At 41.3% G+C, this 19,053-nt stretch overlaps 1 protein-coding gene across 5 annotated transcripts in view; it reads left to right on the top strand.

Moving 5' to 3' along the window:
- Window positions 1-19,053, top strand: part of RIPK1 (receptor interacting serine/threonine kinase 1) — a 44,557-nt gene that overhangs the window by 20,797 nt on the left and 4,707 nt on the right. For all 5 annotated transcript variants that reach the window (XM_081245524.1, XM_081245525.1, XM_081245521.1 and 2 more), the window contains exons 3-8: window positions 113-269; window positions 2,560-2,697; window positions 4,617-4,842; window positions 7,044-7,193; window positions 12,014-12,090; window positions 18,323-18,413. In XM_081245524.1, coding sequence (XP_081101650.1) covers window positions 113-269; window positions 2,560-2,697; window positions 4,617-4,842; window positions 7,044-7,193; window positions 12,014-12,090; window positions 18,323-18,413 — 839 coding nt within the window. The remainder of the gene's footprint in view (window positions 1-112; window positions 270-2,559; window positions 2,698-4,616; window positions 4,843-7,043; window positions 7,194-12,013; window positions 12,091-18,322; window positions 18,414-19,053) is intronic.

Below are 19,053 nucleotides of genomic sequence, written 5' to 3'. Positions count from 1 at the left end.
GACAGAGCGTGTGCGGTGATGCTCCAAGGAATCCCAAAAACCACAGCGTTTCTGGGGGCAGGAAGGGAGCAGGGGCTGCCTCTGTCTGCCTGAACCCCCTTGCCTCCCCCAGGTACGAGGAGGCCCTCCTGGAGGAGGGCAGGATGATGCACAGGCTGCGGCACAGCCGCGTGGTGAAGCTGCTGGGCGTCGTCATGGAGGACGGGAATTACTCTCTGGTGATGGAGTACGTGGAGAAGGGCGACCTCACGCACGTGCTCAAGTCCCAGGTACCAGGCCCGAGAGCACACCCTGCCACACTCTTGTGCTTGGTGCACAAGAGTCCTTTGTGAATGGCTGGATATTTGGGATTTTCTCAAGTCAGTCCCTCATTAAATCGTCCTTGACTTTCCATGCCCAGAAGCTGGGCTCGCCCTCCTCTCAATGCCTGCAGACAGGTGTCCATCCCTCTCTCGGAGGGTCATCTCTGGGTCTCAGTGTTGTAGGAGGCTTTTGTCAGCCCGTCAGATCCACAGTTCAGAGGCAGGCGCTGTGTTCACGAAGCACGTGGTCTGATGGGGGGTGCGTGCGTCATGGGTTACAATTACATATTGATTGATTAAGAGATGTACACCGTAAATGACCGTATGAGAAGATGGAATATTAGTGATTGCATTTCGGTGCCATTGAAGAAGCTTATAGGTTATAGAACATTAGAGTAACAACACTGGGTAAGGAAGGCTTAGAACAGGAAGGTTAATATTGCTTACCAAAGACAGATAGCTTTACAGCATTTTTAAAAGTGTATGTGCCTGTTAAGTGCAAGGCCTTGTGCCCTTTGCTCAGGAAGCAATAGCAAATGTGACACAGACAAGTAACGGGACAGGAAGTGAACAGTCTGGTGTGGAGTTGTTTTGATAGACACGCTCATAGCGAGCTCTGGGAACCCAGAAGAGGGGCTCTCTCCCCAGCGTGGGATAGATGGGAAGGGATTGCAGAAGGAGGAGGCTGGAGTGGGAGTGTGACGGACAAGCAGAGGGTTTGAAGCCGAAAACTGGGGAGTAAGTCCCCGTTCCAGGCAGAGGGAAGGGCACGAGCGAGGGAGCTAGAGCCTGGCTGGTGTGGGGAACGCAAAGAACTGGGGTGGGCACAGTAGAGCGTGCCCACAGGGGGGCTATGACTGTCCTTATGCAGGTATTCCCCCCTCTTCCCGTCTTCTCCCCTCCCCACCCCCCAGCTGCCTGAAGCTGCGTCAGTTCTTCAGTTCTTTTTCAGTCGGACAAATCTCACAGATAGTTGCGGGGAAGGGTAAACGGATAGTCACTTACTGGTTGTATTGTGATTTGATCAGACTTCTCTTCTTCCCCAATCGAGATATGATCCGTGAAGCAAGTAGGCATTTTGATTGGGAGATAAATCGTTTGGGACAAGAGACATTCTGTGGGATGGATCAGGCTAAGATAAGGTGCACCCGTTGGGGCTCAAGAAGAAATTCAGGAGGATAGAAGGGAGACAAACAGAAAGAGGGGAAAAAAAGGGGATCTGCTTGGCATGCTCAGACCTTTTTCCCAAGTCCAAAGGTATACCCAGGAAAAAGGCAGCATCTCTGGCTTTTGGTTTTTTCGTATGTGGTGGTCAGGCTACTAATACTGTAGTGCAGCCACATTATGACTTCAGATGTTTTGGGGGATTAACTTGGGAATCTAACTTCCATCATTTAATTTTTTTTCCTGCTTATCAACAACTAACATACACATAAATGTTTAGGAAACAGCCTATTTGTAAACTAGGGACTGCATACACATACACACACAGACACACACACACACACACACAGTGAGAGTTTGTGTTTTTCAATGTTAAGCAAAACTGTTTAATAGAAACTGAAATTGTCTCTATTAACATTGCTATTCATATAACTAGAATACAATTTTAAGTGAGAGTGACCCGAGAAGCTACAAAGGCTTGACGTATCTGATACCAAATCAACAAACAGATGTTAAATTCACTTTAGCATTGTTTTAACCACATCATGTCATCTCATAGATTAATCTTTACATGTTTTTGATCCATGTGAGCACATTCCCTTGTATTATTTTTTCTCTTAACCTTGTTTCATACATACATTTTTATGACATTGTTTACATATTTAATATATAGTAGCACATCGTATTAGTACGCCATTGAGAATATTTGTGTTTTTTGTATATATATGCATTCATTCAACAAATATTACAGGCACCATGCAAGGTAGTCAGGACACATCTTAAGTAAATAATAATAATAATAATATAGTTTCGTTCTCAAGGAGCTTAATTTTATGGCATTTTTGCCTGTTACCATGTTGGCGTGCAAGTTTTATTTGTACACTAACAGCACAACATGAACACCCTCAGCACTTGGGATGAAATCTCTCTTAAAGGGTGCTTGTTTTGCAATGACAGCAGTGCTGCAGGGCCTGATAGAAGGAAACCTGGTCTCTCTGTCCTCAGGTTCAGACCCCACTACTCTTGAAGGAAACGGTTGCTTTGGCCTCGTTGATTACCTTTCCATTCACGGACTTACTATCACTCGTTTTAGATCAGGATCCCTCTCTCTGTGAAAGGAAGGATAATTATGGAGACCATTGAAGGAATGCGCTACTTACACGGAGAAGGTGTAATACACAAGGACCTCAAGCCTGAAAATATCCTTGTCGATGGTGACTTTCACATTAAGGTAAACCATAGTCAAGGCTTCTGGAGGATTGGGGTAATTTTAGTTTTAATTGTCCACTGGAAATCCATTTTTGGACATGATACACTCTAAAAGAAGAGCTAGCTCAGCTCATAACTGGTAATGGTGGTGCCAGAAAGCTCTACCAAAGAAGGAAAAGCAAGATGCAGATTTGATGGAGTGGATATTTTTTATTTATTCATTTACTTTCATCTCTTTTTAAAATTTTTTTATTTTATTTATTTATTTATTTATTTGGCTGTACCCGTGGCATGCGGGATCTTCGTTGCCATGAGCGGGATCTTTAGTTGAGGCATTTGAGCTCTTAGTTGTGGCGCTTGGAATCCAATTCCCCGACGAGGGATCGAACCTGGGCCCCCTGCATTGAGAGCGTGGAGTCTTACCCGCTGGACCACCAGGGAAGTCCCATCATCTCCTTTTTCAAACTCAGTTTCCTGTTGAAAACTCTCTTTCCACTGTAGTAAGAGGAAGGAGGCAAAGGGTTTTTCTTTTGCTCACTCAAGAGCAAGCCCTCACTAGGCGGAGCATCACATCTAGTTGGCTTTGGCAGCAGGAATCCAAGCGCAGGCATCTGAAAGGGGAAGTGGCATCTGGGGGAGGACTCGGGAACTGCTTACACAGGCATCCCTTTACCAGAAGATTCTGCTTCTCACACTCTGTTCTAGTCCTGGACGGGGGTTTTTATTCCTGTGTCTTTAAAAGAAGGTTCTTCTTTACATTAATAACTTACCTGTTATGTTCTGGGTTAGAATTTGAGGATTTTAGATAATCACATGCCAGAAATCATCCCCAAATGCTTGGATTCCTTGAGGCAAAAGTGAAACTGTTACCTCTGATTTCTTAACTGTGGTGTTCTGTCATTTTGCCCTCTTTGTTCTGTGTCTGACCCTGGTTTTTTTTTTTTTTTCTTTTGCGGTACGCGGGCCTCTCACTGTTGTGGCCTCTCCTGTTGCGGAGCACAGGCTCCGGACGCGCAGCTCAGCGGCCATGGCTCACGTGACCCTGGTATTTTTTCTTTGCTTTTTCGTCTGTGTTTCCCTCCTTCTCATCCCGCCTCCTCTTAGGTTCAGGCTCCCAACTCAGAACAGGTAGCACTGCAGTCCGTATCCTCAGTGTGTCTTTGGGATCCTCGGAAATTCACATCCTTGGGCTTCTGGACACCATTTGGAAAAATAGAAGATGCAGTACCATCTGCTATACAAATCTGCTGAGAAGAAAGTACCTGTTTGTTCCTAACCTCAGAAATAGTTGAAAAATATATGCAGAATAAATGAGGAATTAGAATGAAAATGTTTTGTTGTGTTCATCTCAGAAACATCTTCTGCTTTTCTCACCCCTTTGCCCCCCGCCCCCAGGTTTTATTGCATAAGAATTGAGATACCAGAATTTCATACAGACATTTCTGTTTTGTTTCTTTTTTTATACATTTGTTTATTTAATTATTTATTTTTTGGCTGTGTTTGATTTTCGTTGCTGCGCGCGGGCTTTCTCTAGTTGCGGCGAGCGGGGGCAGCTCTTCGTTGCGGTGCACAGGCTTTGTCTAGTTGCGGCGAGCAGGCTTCTTATTGCGGTGGCTTCTCTTGTTGTGGAGCATGGGCTCTAGGCACGTGGGCTCAGTAGTTGTGGTGCACGGGCTTAGTTGCTCCACGGCATGTGGGATCTTCCCGGACCAGGGCTTGAACCTGACGCACAGACATTTCTTAAGGGAGAATTTCCAGATGGCTGAGGACATAGAGTTTCTACTAGTCTGTTCAGAAGTAGCTGTTTTAAACTTATCTAGTGCAACCATTTCTGGAAATGTTACTGTACCTCACATCTACTGAAGAAACCCCAGATTTGAAGGCAAATCTGATTTGCTTGTAGCCTTCCCAGAACAATCCCGTGGGTTTGCTCCCTTGCAGATAGCTGACCTTGGCTTTGCCTCCCTTAAGACGTGGAGTGAGCTGATGAAAGAGGAGCTTACTGCGCAGAGGGGAGGGCACAGCAGCATGAAGACCGGCGGTGCCCTCCACTACCTAGCCCCCGAGCACCTGAACGACAGCACCTCGAGGCCCTCGGAGAAGTCGGGCGTGTTCAGCTTCGCCATAGTGCTCTGGGCCGTCTTTGCCAACAAGGAGCCGTATGAAAGTAAGGCAGTTACAGAGGAGTGGGATTTGGGTACTAATCAGAGTTGTTCAACGGAATCTGAGCCTTCAGTGAAGTCAGTTAAGAGGTATCATTGTTTGTTCATTTAATGTCTGTCTTACCGACTGGACTATAAGCTCCACAAGGGCCAGGACCACATCTGATCCATTCACTGCTGTTTCCCCAGTATCTACACATACAGTACCTGGAACGTAGTAGGTGCTCAGGAAGTGTTTGTTGAAAGAATGAGTCATCTCAGTTTAGGAATCAGGGATCGTAGGACAGATAGGAGCCTTGATAACGTACCTAAGCTTGGGAGGTGCTGTAACGTTCCATAATTCCTCCCGGACAGGGAAGCTTGCCTGCTCCTGCCTATGAGGGGTTAACCCTTGCAGGGCATACACTCCATACTTTGATTCGTCCCCTAATCCTTCATTCAGAAATTGTTTCTTTTCAGTACTTACGGTGGGACTTTACTCAGAATTGAGAATATAAGGATGAGAAAGTCATGGTTTGTGCAGGAGAACAGATTAGCCGTTCTTCAGTCTGTTAAGTATCGAAACTAATGGACGTTCTCCTGCCCATTCTTCCTGGGTGATTATCAGCCCCCATGGTTTAATGATCACCTCTTTGCTGACGCCTCCCAAATCTCCAGCCCTGGCCTGGATATCCACTTGTCTATTAGTCAGACCTAGTCCACATACCAGGGGAACCCCAAAGCAGCATCCCCCCAAAACAAATCCATCTTCTCTGTGCCGTCCTAGTAGCTCATTCAGCTTTGCTCTTTTTTTTTTTTTTTTTTCGGTATGTGGGCCTCTCACTGTGTGGCCTCTCCCGTTGCGGAGCACAGGCTCCGGACGCGCAGGCTCAGCGGCCATGGCTCACGGGCCCAGCCACTCCGCGGCATGTGGGATCTTCCCAGACCGGGGCACGAACCCGTGTCCCCTGCATCGGCAGGCAGACTCTCAACCACTGCGCCACCAGGGAAGCCCCAGCTTTGCTCTTATGTTCAGAAAATGGCATCACCAACCACCAACCGAGCTGCCCAACCAGAAATTTTAGTCATCCCAGACTCAACCTTGCCCCTCATCTCCCACATCCAATCAGACACCAAAACCTATGAATTCGGGACTTCCCTGGCGGTCCAGTGGTTAGGACTCCTCACTTTCACTGCTGAAGGCCCAGGTTTAATCCCTGGTCAGGTAACTAAGGTCCCGCAAGCCGCGTGGCGTGGCTGGGAAAAAAAACCAAAAAACAACAACTGTGAACTCAAGGTGTATCTGATTCAAGGTACATCCGCTTCTCCCCATCCCCCACGGGGCCCTCACTAGGTCAAACCCTCTGTGTTTCTATGGCAGTCTCCTCGCGCTGCCGCCATTCACACTGCAGCCAAGCTGCTTGTCCTAAAAAGCAAATCAGACCGTCTCACTCATCTGTTTAAAATCCTGCCAAGGCACCCTTGACATTCAGGGTAAAGTTCAGATCCCTCAATATGGAGTACAGCGTCCTTTCTGATTTGGCTTTTGCTTCTCTCTCTAACCTTATTCCTTCCCTCACTTCCTTTAGTCAGTACGCCCAGTTACACTGAACTATTCATAATTTCTGGGATGCATCATGATTTCTACAACTTCCAATCTGTTCATATCCTGCTTTCTTAGCCTGGAATCCTCCTCTCTGAATCCTCCTTCCCACTTCTTTACCTGGATAATTCCTGCTTATTTTTCTGGACTCAACAAAGCCTTCTCTGACCTTCTAGTCATGATCCTGTTACCAGAACCCTTTGTACTTACTTCTCGACTAGCCATTATCACTCTACATTTTAAGTCACTCTTATTAAACTGAGCTCCTTAAAGGCAAGCACTGTCCCGTATTTGTCTTTGTATGAAAATCTGGAGTGTGGCATTGGCTTTATTTACATATTCACCATTGGTTCTACGAGGAGTCAGCTTTGCTGTGAATTCTCTCTTTCACCTGCAGAAACTAAAATGCTGTTTGATCATCTCTGCAGTGGAATTCATCAGCTCGTTGTCACAGGGCCATTCTGCCCCTGCTGGATGCGGCAGCTGTACTGAAAGCGGCAGCTGTACTGAAAGCGTGTGCCCTAGGCAGAGAGAGATCAGCGGCTTTGTCCAAGCTCTGTCAACCTCCCTGCCTGAGAGGAGCAGGACCTGAAAACTCAGCTTAAGCTCCTCTTTGTTTTATAGATGCTGTCTGTGAGCAGCAGCTGATAATGCGCATTAAATCTGGGAACAGGCCAGCCGTGGAGGACATCACTGAGCCCTGCCCGCAGGAGATTATCAGCATCATGCAGCAGTGCTGGGTGGTGAATCCAGAAGATCGGCCAACGTTTGCTGGTGAGAGCATCTTCCATGACTGCACGGTCTCCCACGTGGTGATCTTCCTCGTGAGATGCTGACAGGAAGTTGCTTTGAGTTTTTAGAAAACTGAGTTCCACTTGTGATTTCAAACTGATTTTCTAGCCGCCAAACACTTTGTTCAATGAAAAGTTGTCATCCCTCCCCAGAGCATGAAGGCATATAAGGTCCTTTTGTTTCTTTATGGGGTTTTCTTTCCCCTAATTAACTTTTTGAAAATTGTGTTAGAATATACGTGACACATAATTTACCATTTTAACCGTTTTCAGGTGTACAGTTCAGCGACATTAAGTACATTCACAATGTTTGCACCCATCACCACGATCCGTCTCCGAAACTTTTTCATCTTTCCCAACTGAAACTGTATCTATTAAACAATAACCCCCCACCTCCTCTCCCCCAGCCCCTGGCAACCATCATTCTACATTCTGTCTCTCTGAATTTGGCTACTTTGGGTAGGTACCTCGTTTAAGTGGAATCATACAGTATTTGTCCTTTTGTGACTGGCTTATTTCCTGTGCACAACATCTTCAGGGTTGGTTCACCCATGTTGTAGCCTGTGTCAGAATCTCCTCCCTTTTCACTGCCGAGTGGTACTCCATGGTATGTAGACCACATTTTGTCCATCCATTCATCTGCTGAATGGGTTGCTTCCACAGGCCTTCTTATTTCTTAGCTTTTATTTCATTTCCCTTCCCTTGCGAAGCTGGCATCTTTGGAAATGTGATTTTGTCATTTGGATTGGGCCAATAGTAGAAGGAGAAGGAAAGGGACATGGACATGTCACATCCTGTACCTCTTCTCATTCCCCTGTGTTGCCTAGGATCTTGCTAAAGTCCTAGAGGCAGAGGAAAGAAGAAAATCAGGTGAGGAAAAAATAAATAGCAGGAAGGAACGTAGGAGCCTACAAAGGACTTTGCTCTCATATTTCTGCGATGAGAAAACAGAATTGAAGCCCCACCTACCACTCCCACCAAAGGGTTAGAGGTGTGATTGATTTAGTTGCCTGTTTTCTTATTTGCTGAATCTTATCCTGGCGTGGTTTCTTCTCTCATGCCTTTTTCACTTTTTTTAAATTAAAATTCTTATTTTGAGGTAATTGTAGATTTACATGCAGTTATAAGAAATAACACAGATATCCCATGTACCCTTTACCTAGTTTCCCCCACTGATGACATCTGGCCAGACTATAGGACTGCATTACCACTGGGATATTGACACTGACACAGTCGGATACAGAACCTTTCCATCACCACAGGGGTCCCTCGTGCAGCTCTTTCATAGGAGTAAAGCTGCTGTAAATATTCATGTTGCAGGTTTTTGTGTGAATATAAGTCTTTGTTTCTCTGGAATAAAAATACCCAAGAGTGAAATAACTAGGTCATGTGGTAGGTTCATGTTTAGGGTTTTGTTTTTTTTTTTTTTAAAGAAACTGCCAGACTGGGAATTCCCTGACGGTCCAGTGGTTAGGACTCCATGCTCTCACTGCCAAAGACCCAGATTCAGTCCCTGGTCGGGGAACTAAGATCCCACAAGCCGCGTGGCATGGCCAAAAAAACCCAAAAAAACAAGATCACACATGCCAACAACAACAACAACAAAACAAAGCAAGACAAAACTGCCAAACTGTTTTCCAGAGTGGCTGTACCATTTTATATTCTCACCAGTTTCTCTGCATCCTTACCAGCATTTGGTGGTGTTGCTGTTTTTTAATTTTAGCCACTCTGATAGGTATGTAGTGATATCTCATTGTGGTTTTAATTTGCATTTCTATAATGGCTAATGTTGGTGAATATCTTTTCATGTTCTTATTTGCCATCTGTGTATCTTCCTTGGTGAAAAATGTTGCTCTATGTCTTTTGCCCATTTTCTAATTGGATTTTGTTTTTTCACTGTTGAATTTAGAGTGTTCTTTATATATTCTATATAGTATTCCTTTCTTGGACATGTGGTTTTCAACTATTTTCTCCCAATCCGTAGCTTGGTTTTTTTCATCCTCTTAGCAGGGTCTTTAACAGAGTAAACGTTTTTATTTTGATGAAGACTCATTCATTAATTTTTCCTTTTATGTATTATACTTTTGGTGTCAAGTCTAAGGACACTGTCAGGGTTGGATCCCAAATATTTTTTTCTGTTTTGTTCTAAAATTCTTACGGTTTTACATTTAAGTCTCTGTTAAGTTTTTTTTGTTTTGTTTTGTTTTTATTGTCAAGGAAAATCTATTATTGCTAACATAAGAATGATAACACAGAACTAAACATTGGTTGTCTTTCTTGCCAGTTATGTGATTTATGTCTTACTGGGAAAATACCATGATCCATTTTGAGTTAATTTTTGTATAAGGTGTGAGACTTAGGTTGAAGTTCGCTGTTTTTTTCCTTTTTGCCTCATTCGAACGCCATTTGTTGAAAGGCTGCCCTTCTTCCCTTGCATTGTTTTTTGTCCTTTGTCAGAAATCAGTTGGGATATTTGTCTGGGTCTATTTCTGGGTTCTCTGTTCTGGTCCGTTAATCTATGCATCTATCCCTACTCCAGTACCTACGGTCTTAATTACTTTAGTGACATAAGTTCTTGAAATTGGACGGACTGATTTCTCCCACTTTTTTCTTCATTTAAAAAGTTATTTTAACGACTTTAGTTCCTGTCTTTCCATATAAAATTGAGAAAAATCTTGTCTATGTCTAAAAACAAAAATCTTACTGGGATTTTGATAGGAATTGTGTTAAACCTGTGTATCCATTTGGGGAGAATTGACATCTTTACTATATTGAGTCTTCTAATCCATGAACACAATATGTCTCTCCATTTATTTAGGTTGTCTTTGATTTCTTTATCAGTGTTGTATAGTTTTCAGCATACAAGTCCTATATATCTATTTCCTTTTTTTTTTTTTTAGCAATTATAAGTAGTTTGTATTTTTAACTTAGGTGTCCATTTGTTCATTGCTAGAATATAGAAGTAGAGTTGATTTTTGTATGTTAATCCTATATCCTGTGACCTTGTCGAACTCACTAACTGGTTCTAGGAGTTTTTTTGGAGATTTTTTTAGATTTTCCTCTCATTTCCAAACAGGGACATTTTCATTTCTTTCTTTCTGATCTGTTTGGTTTTTATTTTCTTTTCTTGCTTTATTGCACTGGCTAGAATTTCCATTCATTTTTATTGTTCTGTCTTCCATTTCACTGACTTTGCTCTTTCTCCTCCATTCTGCTGTAGAGTTCATCCACTGAGCTTTTTATTTGCCTTATTTTATTTTTCAGTTCTAAAATTTCACTGAAATTTCTTTCGTATCTTCTATTTCTTTGTTGATGCTTTCTATTTTTTCATTTGTTTCAAGCATATCATAATTGCTTCTTGAAGCATTTTTATCATGGCTGTTTAAAGATCTTTGATGTGTAATCCTAATGTCTCTGTCATCTTGATGTTGGCATCTGTTAGTTGTCTTTTGTCATTCACTTTGTGACCTTACTGGGTCTTAGTATGATGAATGATTTTTCTATTGAAACTTGTACATTTTCTTACTATGAAGCCTTCTGTTTTTAGCTGGCCTCTTCTGACATGGCTTTGACAAAGAAAGGGTGACTGCCACCTTGTTAGCACCAGGTGGAAGGAAGTCAGTTTCCCCACTTGGCCCTGTTGACACCTGAAGTGGGAGGCTTTTCGTTACTACTGGTCAGGGGTGAGGGTTTCAGTGGAGTCCACATGGTCTCCATGGACACTGCAATGGAGGTGAAAGTCCCAACTCACCCAAGGCCTCTTCTGATAGTTCCCCATTGGGATAGGGAAGGAGCATCTTATTACTGCAAGGTGAGGATGCAAGTTCAGTCTACCCTTGTTGTCCACTGACACCACAGGAGTGGAGGGGCTCATTACCACCTGACTGGAAGGAAAGTTCTGACCTCCTATTTGGCCTTCTCTGACATCGCCCTGGTGGGGTGTTGGAGCACCCTGTCAGTGTCTTCTGGGGTCGGGAGTCTCAACTCCCCACTCAGTCTTTGCTGGTGGGGGTGGGGGATGGAGTCATGATTTTTCTATGGCATTTGGCTGGAGAGTGGTTATGGACTAAGCACTCTGTCTTGCTAGGCTGCCCCTTGCTTAGCCCTCTGGCCAGAAAGAACAGGCTTTTGTTGGGCTTTTTTGTTGGGTTGCTAGCTTCTTCAGGTCCAAGTCTGAGATCTGTGCAGCAAAAAAAAAAAAAGAAAGAAATCCAGTAAGCTTACTGCCATGTCTTTCCTCAGATCCCAAAGTCCCTAGCTAGTCTGACTTTGTCTCTCCTCCTTTCAGTCTCCTTATGTTTGTTTTATATATAATATAATATGTAGGGGTTCTTGTCATACTTAGTGGGAGAAATAAGGAAAAGTATGTCTATTCCAGCTTCCCAAAAATGGAAGTTACATTTTTCTTTTAAGGCTAACAGCTCTAACTTTATACCAGATCCTTATTCTGAGTATTCCACCCTATAGTAACTTAGATGCCAAAGGGACAGAAACAAGGAGTCCACCCATCTTTTTCATTTGGAAATTAACTCATATTAGGTAGGGCTTTGTGCTGCAGCCAGAGAAACTGTCTATTATTAGGCAGGAGCCCTGGGTTTCCAGTGATATCCTATCCTTTGTTCTGTCTGTGGAATAGTCTTGTTAGTCTCTTTATGAAAGTCAGTGATTTGGCATTTAAATTTATATTTCCCTGCTTTGCTCACAGATTACGGTAAGTAATTCAAAGATAATAGGTTGGTAATATTTTAATTTTATTCTAGAAAATACTTAAGAAATTTAAAGTACTATTTTTTTTACATATAGGCATTGAAGAAAAATTTAGGCCTTTTTATTTAAATCAATTAGAAGAACATGTAGAAGAGGATGTGAAGAGTTTAAAGGTAGGTAACGTAGCAGCTGCTCAAAATGCTAACATATTGAAGCATGTATATTGTCAGTCATGAAAACCAAAGCATTATACTTTATTACTGAGATTTGAGGTAAGCTAGCTTGGTAACCACAAAAAACAAAATAGGCAGTTTTATGCAGATATCATCAAGTTAGCATACCAGACCCCTTCCTCTGTCAAAACTAATGAAATGAGAGAAAATATATCTACCAATATGAAAACAAAAGCACAACATTACTGGAACAGGATGGAAAGTACCATAGGTGGATCAGTCATTTTGAGGAATTCTTGAAAGATAAAAAGACAACAGAATTGTATCTGTTGAGACATAAAACAGGAAAAAAGTTGTAAAAGGCTGACCCAAACATAATAATCAAGAAGTCATGGAGGAAGAAGTCTTGTGTCAATGTGTAGAAGAAGTGGGCGGTCACACGGGACGTTGGTAGGCGTTGTCATTTGGGAGCCATGGTTGTGTCAGTTTTAAAAGTTGGCTCCTCCCCCCTCATGTCTTGTGCTAAAGCAGCAGATGGGGGAGCAGCATGTGCCCAGGGCCGAAGCAGTGAGTTTGGTGCCTGGGATCAGAGAGGTATGTCAGAGACTGTTGCCAACTAACCAGCCAAGAGGAACAGAGACCTCCCCTCCTCACACACTCAGGAAACAAGCTGTTGTCTTAAGTCTTACAGCAACATGGTGCTGTAATCATGAAAGGGAGACTACAGTAAATAAAACAGGCAGGCAGACAGAGATTTTAAGATATGCACACACATACACAGTCAGATAGTCAAGAATTGCCAAACTGGCCATCATCAAAAAATCTACAAACAATAAATGCTGGAGAGGGTGTGGAGAAAAGGGAACCCTCTTGCACTGCTGGTGGGAATGTAAATTGATAACAGCCACTATGGAGAACACTATAGAGGTTCCTTAAAAAACTAAAAATAGGGGCTTCCCTGGTGGCGCAGTGGCTGAGAGTCCGCCTGCCGATGCAGGGGATGCCGGTTCGTGCCCCGGTCCGGGAAGATCCCACGTGCCGCAGAGCGGCTGGGCCCGTGAGCCATGGCCACTGAGCCTGCACGTCCGGAGCCTGTGCTCCGCAGTGGGAGAGGCCACAGCAGCCAGAGGCCCACGTACCGTAAAAAAAAAAAAAAAAAAAAAAAAAAGCTAAAAATAGAACTACCATACAACCCAGCAATCCCACTACTGGGCATATACCCTGAGAAAAACCATAATTCAAAAAGAGTCATGTACCACAATGTTCATTGCAGCTCTATTTACAATAGCCGGGACATGGAAGCAACCTAAGTGGCCATCAACAGATGAATGGATAAAGAAGATGTGGCACATACATACAATGGAATATTACTCAGCCATAAAGAGAAATGAAATTGAGTTATTTGTAGTGAGGTGGATGGACCTAGAGTCTGTCATACTGAGTGAAGTAAGAAAGAGAAAAACAAATACCGTATGCTAACACATATATATGGAATCTAAAAAAAAAAAAAAAAAAAAAGGTCATGAAGAACCTAGGGGCAAAAAGAGAATAAAGACGCAGACCTACTAGAGAATGGACTTGAGGACACAGGGAGGGGGAAGGGTAAGCTGGGACAAAGAGAGTGGCATGGACATATATACCCTACCAAATGTAAAATAGATAGCTACTGGGAAGCAGCCACATAGCACAGGGATATCCACTTGGTGCTTTGTGACCACCTGGAGGGGTGGGATAGGGAGGGTAGGAGGGAGATGCAAGAGGGAGCAGATATCGGGACATACGTATATGTATAACTGATTGATTGACTTTCTTTTAAAGCAGAAACTAACACACCATTGTAAAGCAATTATACTCCAATCAAAATGTTAAAAAAAATTTTTAAAAACCCACAATTGCCAGACTTTGGAGGGATACCTACACTATAAAAGAGAGGTATCCAATGCAAACCAAGGAAGTAATCAAAAGGACATCAGGAAAGATAGTCACTAAGGAAAAAAAGCATTACCACAGCAATCAGGAATAATTCATAACAATAAAAGTTTCATTTCACCAAGAAGGCAATAAATTTTTTTTAAATATGTTGACCCTTGAACAACACAGGTTTGAACTCCATGGGTCCACTTATACACAGATTTTTCTCAATAAATACGTACTACATGATCTTTACTTGATTGAATTCATAATGTGGAACCATGAATACAGAGGACCAACTGTAAAATTACACTTGGATTTTTGACTGTGAGGGGATGAGCACCCCTAACTCCCATGTTGTTCAGGGGTCAACTGTATAATTTAGCAAAACTGGCTCAAATAGAGATGGAAAACCTGAATATTCCCATAACTATTAAAAGAGATTGAATCAGTCCTGCAAGAAAGTTCCACAACCATATAGCTTTATCAGCAGTTTCTATCAAATATTCAATGAAGAAATTACCCCGATTGTATACAACTTGTCGAGATAATAGAGAAGAAGGAACGTTCCTAAACTCATTTTATGAGACTAAGATAACCTTGATTCCCAAACCTGAAAAGAAGATACAAGAAAGGAAACTTACAGAACAATTTCACTTAACAATGTAGATGTGAAAATCCTGAGTAAAATATAAACAAGCTGAATCCATCAATGGACAGTAAAGCTTGAAAAAGATATAACAGAAAAGCAAAGTGAACTGATTATAATTTTTCATCCATTAGATTGACAGTAGTTTTGAAAGGTTGATAATATCAAGTGTTTGTGAAAATGCAGAATAACAGACAATCTCATGTAGTATTGGTAAAAGTGAAAGTTGAAGTTTATTGAACGGTGAAGCATCTACCCCACTTTTAAAAGCACATAACTTCTGCTGCAGTTCAGCTCTCAGTAATCTATCCTACTCACATGTATGCTCAAAGATTTAGCTTCAGGAGATTTTTGCACCTTTGTGAGAGTTAAAATTTGGAAATACACAAATATGTAAATATATATATATATACACACATATGTATAAATATTTGTATATTTCCAGAATATATATGCAAATGCCTAGAGAGAATAAAATGTCCACAACATACTCCAGATAAGGATTACCTCTGAAAATGAAAGAGAGGGGGTTGGAAGGAGTGACATTAAAGTGTTGCTCTGTGTAATTCAGTTTGAATCTTTTAAAAGAAGTTTGTATTTATATATTTTGTCTAATAAGAAATAGCTGTAAAAAGAAAACAATTGCTTTTACAAAACAAACCAATTAAAAAATGGGTGGAAGAACTAAATAGACAGCTCTCCAAGGAAGACATACGGATGGCCAAGAGGCATGTAAAAAGCTGCTCAACATCACTAATCATTAGAGAAATGCAAATCAAAATTACAATGAGGTATCACCTCAAGGTCAGAATGGCCATCATCAAAAAATCTACAAACAATAAATGCTGGAGAGGGTGTGGAGAAAAGGAAACCCTCTTGCACTGTTGGTGGGAATGTAAATTGATACAGCCACTATGGAGAACAGTACAGAGGTTCCTTAAAAAACTGAAAACAGAACTACCATATGGCCCAGCAATCCCACTACTGGGCGCATACCCTGAGAAAACCATAATTCAAAAGGACACATGTACCCCAGTGTTCATTGCAGCACTATTTACAATAGCCAGGACATGGAAACAACCTAAGTGTCCATCACCAGATGAATGGATAAAGAAGTGGCACATATATACAATGGAATATCACTCAGCCATAAAAAGGAATGAAATAGTGCCTTTTGTAGAGATGTGGATAGACCTAGGGACAGAGTGAAGTAAGTCAGAAAGAGAAAAACAAATACTGTATAATATCGCTTATATGTGGAATCTAGAAAAATGGTACAGATGAACCTAGTTCCAGGATAGGAATAGAGACGTAGACGTAGAGAAAGGACATGTGGACACAGGGTGGGAAGGGGAGGATGGGACGAATTGGGAGATCTGGATTGACATATATACACTACCACGTGTAAAATAGATAGCTAGTAGGAACCTGCTGTATAGCGCAGGAAGCTCAGCTTGGTGCTCTGTGACGACCTTGATAGGTGGGATGGGGGGCGGGAGGGAGGTCCAAGAGGGAGGGGATATAGGTGTACATATAGCTGATTCACTTCGTTGTACAGCAGAAACTAATACAACATTGTAAAGCAATTATAGTCCAATTAAAGAAAAAACAATTAAAATAACATAAAAATGCTTATGTGTTAAGTAAAAAGCAACATACAAAATGCTACAAACTGTACACATAGTTAATATCCTGTGTCATTCTCCCCTAAGTCATTCATATGTTGATTCTGAATATTTTTGATCATCTACCTATGTATCAGGCACTCTGTTAAGAGCATAGTGCAAATATGACCAGGGGAAAAAACTTGTAGGAAATACACAATGTTAATTTTTTCACTTGAGTAGGTTTCTATTTAAAGTTAATTCTATACATTTTGTATATCTTTTATAATGATTATTATTTTTATAAGAGAAGAAGTTTTATCTTTTTTTTAACTGTAGTAAAATATATATAACATAAAATTTACCATCCTAACCAATTTTTAAGTATACAATTCAGTGGCATTAACACACAATGTTGTACCACCACGACCAGTATCCATTTCCATTTTTATTATCCCAAACAGAAGCTCTGTATCCCAAGCAACAACTCCCCATTCCTCCCTCTCCCCAGCCCCTGGTAACCTCTATTCTATTTTCTGTCTCTATGAATGTGACTATTCTAGGTGCCTCATAGACATGGGATCATACAATTTGTCTTTTTGTGTCTAGCATATTTCACCTAGCATAATGTTTTCAAGGTTCATCCATTTTGTAGCATGTACCAGAACTTCATTAAGGCTGAATAATATTCCATTGTACGTATATGTCACATTTTGATTATTCATTCATCTTTGATGGATACTTGAGTTGTTTCCACCTTTTGTCTATAATGAATAATGCTGCTATGAACATTGGTATACAAGTATCTTTTTGAGTCTCCGCTTTTAATTATTTTGGGTATATACCTAGGAGTGGAATTGCTGGATTGTATGATAATTATACATTAAACATTTGAGGAACCATCATTTACACCATTTTATATTCCCACCATCAGTTTACAAGGGTTCCAATTTCGCTATCTTCTCACTAACACTTTTCATTTTCTGGGGTTTGTTTTTGATAATAGCCATTGTAATGAATGGCGGTTTTGATTTGCATTTCTCTTTGAGTAATGATGTTGAGCATCTTTTCATGTGCTTCTTGGCCATCTGTATGTCTTCTTTGGAGAAATATCTATTCAAGTCCTTTGCCTGTTTTTGAACTGGGTTGTTTGTTTTTTGTTGTTGGATTATAGGAATTCTTTATATAATCTGGATATTCATCCCTTATATTTTATGTGATTTACAAAAATTTTTCCCTACTCTGTGGGTTGTCTGTTCTCTCTCTTGATAATGTCCTTTGATGTACAGATGGTTTTAATTTTGATGTAGTCCAGTTACCTATTTTTATTTTGTTGCCTGTGCTTTTGGTGTTTTATCCAAGAAATCATTGTCAAATCCAACGTCATGAAGCTTTTCCCCTATGTTTGCTTCTTATAGTTATATAGTTTTAGCTCTTAAGCTTAGGTGTTTGATCCATTTGAGGTAATTTTTATATATGTTTGTGTATGTTGAAAGGTAAGGATCTAACTTCATTCTTTCACATGTAGATAGCAGTGTTCCCCCATTGAATGGTCGTGGCCCCCTTGTCAAAAATCAATTGGCCAGCGACTTCTCTGGCGGTCCGGTGGTTAAGACTTGGTGCTTCCACTGCAGGGGGTAAGGGTTCCATCTCTGGTTGGGGATCCCGCATGCTGTACGGCAAAAGTAAATAAATAAATAATAAAAAATAAAAATAAAAAATCAATTGGCCATATATGCAAGGGTTTATTTCTGGGTTCATTATATTCCATTGGTCTGTATGTCTTTCCTTAGGCCAATACCACACTGTTTTGATTACTGTAGCTATGTAGTGAGTTTTGAAATCAGGAAGTGTGAGCCCTCCAACTTTGTTCCTTTTTAAGATTGTTTCGGCTATTTAGGGAAAAAAGTTTATTTTCTTAAAGAAGTATTTACTGCTTGTAAGAGCTATGTGAAATTTCTACCATCTGAAAAATTCGTTCTTCCTTACAACAATTTTCTGGAACTTTTTGGCCAACCCAATATTTTCTGCTATTTACTAAAATATGTCTTTATGTTCTTAATTCTAGAAAGAGTATCCAGGCCAAAATGAAATTGTAAAGAGAATGAAGTCTCTCCAAATTGATTGCGTAGCAATATCTCCAAGCAGGTCAAATTCAGGTAACTTATACTGTGATTGAAAATCTATTTATTCACTTATTTGTTTGTTCATTCACTCACTGTACTGTCTAAAATGCTATTTACAACTATATGAGAAACAGAAGAAGCTATAAAATATAACAGCTGGCTTAAAGGACTTTCTAATATATTGGGAGTTAAGGTACATATATTTGAAATATTAGGTAACAACATGTTCACGAAAATCATAAAGTATCCTGAACACAAGAGGCCTAATATATCTGATAGGGAGGAAGTGACGGCTCAGGAAAAAGACGGGAACCTATGTGGGAGCAGAGTCCTTGAGAAGGTCAGGGATGACTGGGTCCAGAGTACCTGCAGAGAGGTTGGCCTCAGATTCAAGCAGGGATGCTTTTTTCATTTAACAGAGGGGAAAGCAGAGTATAGGATATTGAAGCCACTTATCAGGTGTCTGTTCTGGGGCAAATTACTTGACTTCTTGTAAGCCTCATCCATCATTGTGATAATAAGTGCTCCTACTCTTATAGGGCTTTTAAAGAATAAAAGAACCCACAGAAGCGCTTAGCACAGAACTGCTGCCATTCTTATGTCCCAGCCCTGCGTCACAACAAGGAGACACCTTCTCTGCTCCAACACAAGTCCTTTTCTTCCTTGGTCATTC

This window comes from Mesoplodon bidens, assembly GCF_964165515.1.
Source record: "Mesoplodon bidens genome assembly, chromosome: 10".
Taxonomy (NCBI): domain Eukaryota; kingdom Metazoa; phylum Chordata; class Mammalia; order Artiodactyla; family Ziphiidae; genus Mesoplodon; species Mesoplodon bidens.
This window is presented reverse-complemented; position numbering and strand designations above follow the sequence as displayed.